General features: G+C 39.7%; 1 protein-coding gene across 2 annotated transcripts in view; it reads right to left on the reverse strand.

Annotated features, from left to right (window-relative positions):
* Positions 1-2,522: 2,522 nt before the first annotated feature.
* The window catches only part of Vamp4 (vesicle associated membrane protein 4), a 27,040-nt gene continuing 20,121 nt past the window's right edge, over positions 2,523-9,441 (reverse strand). The window contains exons 7-8 of one of the 2 annotated variants that reach the window (XM_055624572.1): positions 8,654-8,705; positions 2,523-4,559 (exon numbers count right to left, since the gene is read on the reverse strand). In XM_055624572.1, coding sequence (XP_055480547.1) covers positions 4,531-4,559; positions 8,654-8,705 — 81 coding nt within the window. In that variant the 3' untranslated portion in view covers positions 2,523-4,530. Of the gene's footprint in view, positions 6,871-8,653; positions 8,706-9,441 lie in introns of both variants that reach the window. The other variant, XM_055624571.1, reaches the window with a different exon arrangement.

Consider the following 9,441-nt stretch of genomic DNA (forward strand, 5'->3'; position numbering starts at 1 on the left):
CACTGACCTTCTCAAGCAATTCTGTTTCGGACTGCTTCCGTGAAGCAGAATGTGCATGTTGCAGTTCGCTTTCTAACAAATGACTGTTAGTGCCTACCTCGTGTGGTTTGCATGTACTTGGCATGTGTGGTGCGTGAGCACACTGCATGTTTTTCTCTAATGCTCTCCGCCTTATTGCCTTCAGATAGGATTTGTTTAGGCTAGGCTGGCCGACCAGCGAGCTGTGGGGATCCACCTGTCACTGTTTGCCACAATGCTGGGTCATTAGTACTGGCTTTTTATACAGATAACTGGGGATTTGAACTTCATGCTTGCAGACTAGGGGCCCTTACTCACTGAGACACCTCTCCAGCACACTCTAGCAATTTGTTTCCTTTGTAGCTAACCTAAGGTGCCTTAATCATGTATTTAATTATATTATTACATCCCCCTTTCTCTATGACCTTTTGAATTGTGGAGGCCACATCTGATATACTCTGAAAGTCAATTTAGTTCCTGTAGTACATCATTTTCAAAATTATGGCCTTCCTTTGTATCTTCGGGGTAATAGAGCCATTCAATCACCAATTGCTAGTTTTACAGCAAGCAACTTAGGAGATATTAGTGAACAAGAAGCAAAGATCCTTTACGAAGGTTACATTTGGAATGATGGGAGAGAGGTAACAAGCACAAATTAGCTTCTATAAAATGTTAGAAGAGTTGGAAGAATAGAGACATGCAGAGAATTGATGACACACTGAAAGCAGAATTCAGTGAGATTACAGGCACGTGCCACCACACTCAGCCTTATAATTTCATGTTGGGCATGAACAATCAGAAATGTGTAATGATAAAAGATGGCAAGTGAAATGTTCCATGAGTCCATTTCCAAGAGGAAGCGACATGAACTTGGGATCTATCAGAACAAAGCCGTTTCATGATGATATTCAGTAAGATTTCTAAGGGAATGTGTTCAGAGAAGACCAAGAGTTGGATCCAGGAGTATTATCACAATGTTAACAGTTAGGGACAGGAGTACCAGCCAGTAAAGTAAAAAGGACCTTCAGAAGTGGAGTTACCAACTGTATCTCATGCTGACATGCCAACAATAGGGACTTCTGGATTTATCAACACAGCGGTCATCAGTGAATTTTCCTGAGAGTAAGATTGGTTGGGTCTGTTGGCAAAACTTGACTGAAGTACTTTACGGGAATGAACCAAAAGCTCAACATAGAGCAAAGGTGGCTAGATGGTGAGACAAGTGGGTTAAAATGATGGGGTTGTGTTTTTGTGTGGTGCCAGCAGAGCAGTGTGCGGTTGCATGCGCACAGTGGTCTCTCAGGAAGTTGGAAGATGACCCCTTTGTCTGGAGTGGCTGGCTGGCTAGCGAGCTCTTCGAACCCACATGCCTCTACCCCGCAATGCAGGCAGGGGTTATAGATACATGCAGCCATGTATTTCCACGTATGTTATGTGGGTCCTGGGGATTTGAGCTCAGGTCCTACCCAATGAATAAACTCCCTGAACCCAGTTTTTATATGGAGTGAACAGCAAGCTTTTGTTACAGGGATCACTGAAGCACATTCTCCGCCCCAAGCGCAGTGTTACTGGTAGGCTTCATGTGCCTCAAGACATGCCTCAAGGAGATCGGGCACACTCACACAAGACCTAAGTGCGCTAAGTTCCTTCAAGTACCTACAGCAGGAAGCACAGTGAATGTTCCAGAGCAGTGCTTAGTCTAAAGGGCATGTCTAAGTGTAACTGGGATTAGGAAAGATCTGGCCTTTTGGACTGGTTCTCCCATAAAGTGAAAATTAGATTATATTAGATACTGCCACTCTTGGAATGTACTTAAGGTGTTTCCTATCTCCAGTCCTGACTGTAGCACTGTATAACCCTTTTTGAAGTAGTAAAGAGATGACACTTAGGGTATGGAGGGAGGCTGGAGACAATGATCACTACTGGGGCTGCTATAAAAGACAGAACAGCTGAGGGATAGGTACCAGGTGTTCCAATGGAGAGAAATGAGAAAAAATATATACAAACAAAACCAGAAAAGTGCTGGCCCTCCCCCTTCCTTTTTGCAAGATGCATATGCTTTACATGTACATGTATGTATGCGCATATGTATGCATGCTTGTATGTATAAAGATACGTTCTTGTAGCCCAGGCAGGCCTCAAGCTATTCAGTTGTCTTTGGCCTTGAACTCCTTCCTGATCATGTCTCTATTTCCGAGTACTGGAATTATGAGCTTATAGCACCATGCCGGGCTCTGATGAGGACTGAATTATTAACATTGATAGGACCTTGTCCTTCCTCTCTTTGAAGCGGACATGAGTGAGGATAAGCAAGAGTGCCTGGATCGCTGGCCGCTGCTGACACAGTGCTGTACATTGAGAAATTCTTTCTAGATGGGTTTTTCTTTTCTCCAGGTACTTCACTGGAAAACAGGGACCAATAAATCAATGCAATAAATCAATGCAAATGAGTATTTTGCTTTGAAGTTAGGTCAATAGGTAACATACAGAACAAGCCAAAGTGCTTACTTTTCATTTTCTGCAAAATGGTTTATTTTGCTGTTTTACTATGGAGAAGCTACAATACAATCCCATATAAACACAAAGGACTGAGCTTTGGAGCACTGTAAAACATAAATTCGTGAGGAACTGAGAAGCAGGGAGAGGGGCATGGAATCTACATTTGCTCATCTCCCATAATACCTCTTACGTGTCAAAGGCACTTTGCCGAAATGGTTAAATTAGGGATCATGGGATGTAAAATAATGACAATAAAATAACGACACCTAAGACATAAAAACAATGCTTGAATTTTCTTATAGATTGATCTCTAACATTTTACTAAATCCTCAGACATTTGCAATTTACAGCTTCAAAATGTGATTTTTATTTCATAATCTTTTCAAGCGAAAAGAACGGAACGCAACACTGTAAAGCCACAATTTTTCTATACTCAATTATAATAGGAACACTTTTATTTGTTGGTTCCCCTAGATCAATCATTCAGTGCACACTGGAAACCAGCCCTCAGTAACATGCCGCCGGCACAGTGTGACTTCTCGAGCACTGTGACACACCTTCGTCTGGCTGCCGTCAGGGGCTTGTAGCCCTGAGGTGGGTGCTGCAGTGCTAAGAGTCACAACAGGGTGTGGTCCTTGCTTTAGAAGCTTAAGCTTACACTTATCCCAACTGGATTAGAAACATTTTTCTCCCTGTCCCTACTCACTTGTTCTAAGTAGCTTTGTAAAATAAAACAAGAGCCAGAATAAAAGTTACCCCTTATTCTACTTGACATATTAAAATAAATATCCAAGGAAGACTAACATCAGACTTCAAAAGAAGGCCCATCTGCACATGGTAGAGCCCACGTGCAGTCTACTTCAGAGGCTAAACTGGAATGATCACTTGCGCCCAGCAATTTTTTCTTTGATCAAAAAGAAAAAAGGCTGCAGGGTTCGGTGGCAAATACCTTTAATCCCAGCACTCAGGAGACAAAGGCCAGTGGCTGAGTTTCAGGCCAGGCTGGGGTTACACAGTGAGACCCTGTCTCTAAACGAAACAAAACACCCCCCCCCAAAAAAAAAGACACACACACACACACACACACACACAAAAAGGCTTAGGCTCTGTCAGTTTAAGGGAGGGTAACGGGTGGCATTTGTACGGACTAAGATGGCCCCTTTCTGCTCCTTCTGAGCTACTGTCTTTACAGTTTTTTTGGCAACTGCCTTCTCCCCAAAAATGTGTTTATTGACTCAAGTTCTTACTACCACTCTCAGAAAGGTAAAACTGATTCCAGTTACATTCCTATGTGAAAACACAAAATCTGATTAATACTACAGTCTCTAACTTAGAAACACTCTGACTCAATACAACTAAGAACATCTAATGACATTTGTTTTCAACACTGAAAAAACATCTTGCATATTTTCTAACCATAAAGTATATACAAGATAAGTCTATTTGGGCTACAGTGCTGACAGGACACATGACAGGTGTAAGCGGCAAGGAGGGACGTCAAGTTCTTTTCACTTTTCTGATCCTCACGCTCTGTGTGTGTACGCATTTACAGGGTACCCACATGCTCTACACAAAAGAAAGCTGTCGATTTCTGCTCTCAAACATTCCTTTCTAACGCAGAACCCAGGAACGAGGTGCAATGACAGTCTACAGCACTGTCTCAGGCACTCTGCGCCTGCTGTGTGTGACTCTTCTCCATTTTAAGCAATGTTCCATCACCAATGCTGGACCTTTCTTTAATCTATAAATTTCCCAGTTTATAAAATTTTGGGACACTTTCCAGTGAGTTTCGTTAGGACAAAAGAATCAAGAGAGCACAGGCATCACTGGGCTGTGATGGAGCTGCTGCAGGGGAAGAGGCTTCGGCTACGGACAAACCACAGGGGCACGCTTCAGGCATGGAAGAAGTGACCTGACTTCACTGGGCATCAACTAACATTAGCAAAGCTACTTGAATTTTTCTGTTGATCTTCACTGTTGTTAAATAATGATAGTTTTGATGGTGGTAAAACTTCATTTTTTCAAGTGCAGGATGATCTGAGCTGAATGAGAGAAAGAACGATTAAGGAGGAAATGAAGGCAGGCCAGGCATCAATTTGAACAACTATTTCTCTTTTGGTTTGTTTGCTTGTTTGGCTTTTTTTTTCAGACAGGTTCTTACTCTATAGCCCAGGCTGGTCCAGAACACACCATGAAGCCTAGGATGGCTTCAAAATCATGGCAACCTTTCTACGTCAGTGTTCAGACAGCAGGGATTACAGGTGAGCCGTCACACCTGGCTCTCCTCAGCTTCTTATTGTAGGAACGCCCATACTTCCAGTATCTCAGACTAATGTCATTTTAAGGTTTCAGGATTATGCAAAATCAAAAAAGACAAAATGATAAATAAACTGTGAATGAAGCCATCACTGCTGTAAAATTCTCAGTCACATATCAACAGGGTTTCCCAAATAGCACTACACTTAAATATAAAACACTATACATATCAATAGTTACATAATCTAAATTTTTTACACTTAATGTTTTAAAAATAATCTTATAGTTATTTTTTAATAATTGTTTCTTTGAAAGTGGCATACTTTATTAAAAGAAGTATTGAAAAAATGGGGTCTTTTTAAGGAAAGAAACCTTCATCCTTACCAATAGACATCGAGTTAAACTAGACTTCCAGACCAACTAATGGAAAGTTAGTGACTTATGGGTTCAGTTACAATGAAAACAAGACAAATGTCTACCGGGACCAGCTCTGCTGATTCAAGTAAAACGTCTCCATCCCTGAACTGCAGCTGCTGGGACTGAGAAGACTCCTTGCTGTCTTTTTAAAATGCTTTATTATCCATTCAGGTGCTGTGCACACGAACTGAGAAACTGAGTCAAGAGACCAGAAACTGTAAGCTCCAGCAGTTATATCTAGGATATAACTTAATCTAGGATAGGAAACTAGCTAGGATATCACTTAACCTTGCTTCCACCTTTCAAATTTCTTTCCATTCTAAACATTTTGGTCTGTTAATATTAACCACTGTAGAAGTAAACCAAGAAAAATCCAATTGTTTTATACATTTTGAATTAAAATAATCACAGAAGTAATACCTGTTATAGGGGAACATCCCCCCCCTTAATACTGGCCATCGCTGTGAACTCTATTTCTAGCTTAAAATGTCCATGTGAACAAGTTCTTGTTGCCTGCAATTTTACTATCATGCCTTTTCCTCCTTCACGTCAGGATGCATTTCCGTCTTGACGTGTTTAAGCAGTATTAAAGGGGCTGACACAGTGCGATGGGTGTATCGGGTGAGAGCAGGCTGGGCTCGGCAGTGGCTCCTACGCCTCGGTACTGACCACACACAGACCAGCCACGCTCCCTGCAGCTGGCAGCTCACTGCCAGGGGATGTCTGAACACTTGATGGTGTAACACCTCTCTTCCCAATGGTGTCAGAGAACACAAAAGTGTTCAATCAAAGACTGTGATAACTTCCGAACTTCTGGCACAGGGTTACTTAAAGAGGGAAAACTACTAACAAAAAAGAAGTCAAAGAAAAAATTACCTGCAGATTTCACTTACTCACATCAGAATTAGTCCCTTTTTATTGTAGTTTAACTGACAACCGACTGGACCAAGACTGGGAGCTACATATTGCTCATTTTCAAACACTCCAATGACATTCTCCAATAATTTTATTATCTCCAGTTTTATGGCACCGTATTATGCTTTTCACACTGTTTAAATTTCCCATTTTCAAAATGCAAATACCAAAAAATTACCACATATTCCCCTTTACAGTCAGAATAGCTTTACTGGAATGTTTTCAGGTAGAGCTGAAGGCAGAAACGTTTACAACGCTTAGCTTTTGTTAATCCATAAATGTGGAAATTGCCTGTAAAGCAACTGCAACATGAATGACATTCTCGCAAACACTGATGGGCTGGGACCCTACACAGGCTTCCTGACCACCAGCTTGACCCTCACTTTGATGAAATAATAAATGCTTTTAATGCCACTAAAACACAAGTATGGGATATTGTCATCAGTGTTTAACTATATATACAAATAACAAACTGGCAAGTATCTAGTTTCAAATTAGATCCTTGGAATAAAGCAAAATAGTTATCTTTTCATTAAATATAATTATTCAAAACACATTTCATTAGTTGGGAAGATGATTAGATATTCTCAATGCTCCAATTTGAAGTGGTACTTGCCTTTTAGTTTCTTGAAAAAGAAAATTTGAAAGTTATATACATAGGTTTCATTTAAATTATGCAGCAATCTTTAAATATTATTGTCCCAGATCTTGTTTAATGAGGATCTCTGTCATCAAATCAAGTACGGTATTTCACAACTATAAGAACTGTAAGAGAAAAAAGTAAAACAAAAACAAAAACAAAAAAAAAGAAAAAAAAAGAATGCATGAAAATCAGAACCATATCACAACTAGGTCAGAAGCACAATTCCTAAGTGTAGGTTTTGGCCACTTTAAGAGGAGAACAGGGGGCCAAACTCTGATCTGAAATAACAACTATGAAATAAGAAGAAATGCAAATACATCATAAAACAACCCGAGTGTCTAACACTGGTCTCTTGAGCAAATAAACCATGGTAAAACAGGAGCCTGAGCAGCGTCTAAAACATTATTACCATATTTAATGTGGGAAAGTAATGCATAAAGTATGTATTAGAAAACATCTGATGTAATCTTAGCTTTTGAAAATCATGCTTACATATCAATAGAAAAAGACTTAAAGCATATGCAATAGTTATACTGACAGTAGCTATCACTGGTGACAGTACAGTTGAATTTTATAGTTCTTTTTATTCTAGTCTGTATTTTGCATGGTGTCCACTATATATTGTAGGTTCTTGGTATCTGAGGTAATTATAGTCTACAAAGTTATCATGAACCCTGAACTGGTAAATAGTGAACCATTATCCTAGGGAAAACACAGGGTAAGTTTCCCATGAACCTCTGGCTACTCCACTTCAGTCAATAAATTAATACATAATCTTGTTTAAAGTGTTTCTATTAAAAGACATCTTGTTTAATAGACATCATTTTGAAAATTACTATGAATTCAAGGCCAGCAGCACTTTAGCTCATCCCTGAACACAGTCCCTGGCCCACATGTTTTCCGTTAAGGTGTAGCAGCAAGGCCTGCTGATACTTAGTAACGGGGACAGCATTTCTATCCTTGAGGTCCATTTCAAAACATGAAGTCAACAAAAATATGGACCACACAGTCTATGAAAAAGACACTGGGTACACTATGAAAGCCAAAATAAAAAGGCAGACCTCCCTTTGACCCCAGCTGGAAACCTGTGGGTTAGGGGCTCAGAACTCTTCTTGCTCTGAATGCATCTGCACATGACCACCGAAGTAACAGCAGCAACAACATGGGGTTACAAATGGACTTCAGCTAGTAAACACATTCACACAACAACCCAGGTAATGAGACTGGATTGTATTTCTTTTCTTTTTTTTTTTTTGGATTGTATTTCTTTGTAACATTTTCTTCTAAGTTAAAAAAATACTCTCATGAAAATTTTCAATTGTCTTTTTTTTGAGACCCTTTGTAGTTCTTCATAAAATTTCTGTAAACATAAGAAAAGAGACTTTGAAGAAAGGTACTTTATAATAACAAAAAGAAAACTGTATTTTGGTCCTAAGTATAACAGATGCCAGATTTAGCTTTTTTTTTTTTTTAAAAAAAAAAAGGCCGGTCCTGTGATGTATCTGGGGTATGGCTGAGGAGCAGGAGGGAGTATCCTTTGAGAATCTAACAAGAGATATAGAGTCCTTACAGAAAAGTACACATGTATATTCACATAGAAGACCATACATTTTAAAAGCATTTCTTCAGAGATTGAGAGATTCTAGGTAATGGTTGCCTCCTTATTCAAATAATGTCATTCTTCAATGCTGATATTACATATAGTAGGTCAACAGAAATTAAAAGGAATTAAAATGATTTTAAAATAACACGCTAGCCAGAGGTCAGCCTGAGCTACACAGTGGCATTTAGGACAGCCTGGGCTACATAGTGAGACTATGTCTCTGAAAAAAAAAAAAAATCAAAACCAAATCAAACTGTACAAAACACAATACCCTAAGAGATAATGATCCAATAAATACTTACTGATAATCATTAGCAAAAGGATAGCTGCTGCCAAAGCCATGATGGCTTTTATCTGCAACACACAAAAAGACAAATGAAAGAGTTGACTTGTTAATGAAAACAGGACTATCTGTTCTGCTATTTACTATCCTGTACTATGTCATCAAAAGACAGGCCCATTCCCTGAAGGCTTTCCAATTCACTGTTTCTCACATGAACATGATGGCTGTTTTCACTTCCCTGTAAATAATCAAAGTTCTGCACACATGAAGGGTTTTGCTGTGTTGGCTGTTCTGATCCAAGGCTGTACTACACAGTAAGCAGCCACAGTCAAGCCTCCCATTGGCAGACACAAACTGTCCTTTTGGCAACTCTGCTCAGGACTGGATGAAAACATGGGCGGTCAGTCCATGTACTGTTTATAGAAGTGGTTCTGTCTTATCTGGAGAGCTATGTTCCTTATAGACCTGTCTTCAATCCATACATGGATCCATATAAATCCTCTATATGCAGCTTTCCCTGTAAAGACAACCTATAATAATAAACTGACAAATTACATGGAAGAGACTAGTAACTGACAACAAAATGGAGTAAGTGTATAGTAAGGCAAAATAAATTTGGTGTTTCTCTTCCAAGAGCCACGACAAACAGTAGGTTCCCCCAACTGCAGTTCACTGGATAACCAACAATATGGAAAATAAAACCATGAACATGGGTCTGTTATCGATATGGCAGCAAGCTTCATGGGGACTGTTATATATATGGCAGCAGGCTTCATGGTGAACCGTTACATATGTGGCAGCAGGCTT

The sequence above is a fragment of the Psammomys obesus genome, unplaced genomic scaffold (genome assembly GCF_907164565.1).
Source record: "Psammomys obesus unplaced genomic scaffold, mPsaObe1.curated_primary_1811, whole genome shotgun sequence".
In the NCBI taxonomy this organism is placed as follows: domain Eukaryota; kingdom Metazoa; phylum Chordata; class Mammalia; order Rodentia; family Muridae; genus Psammomys; species Psammomys obesus.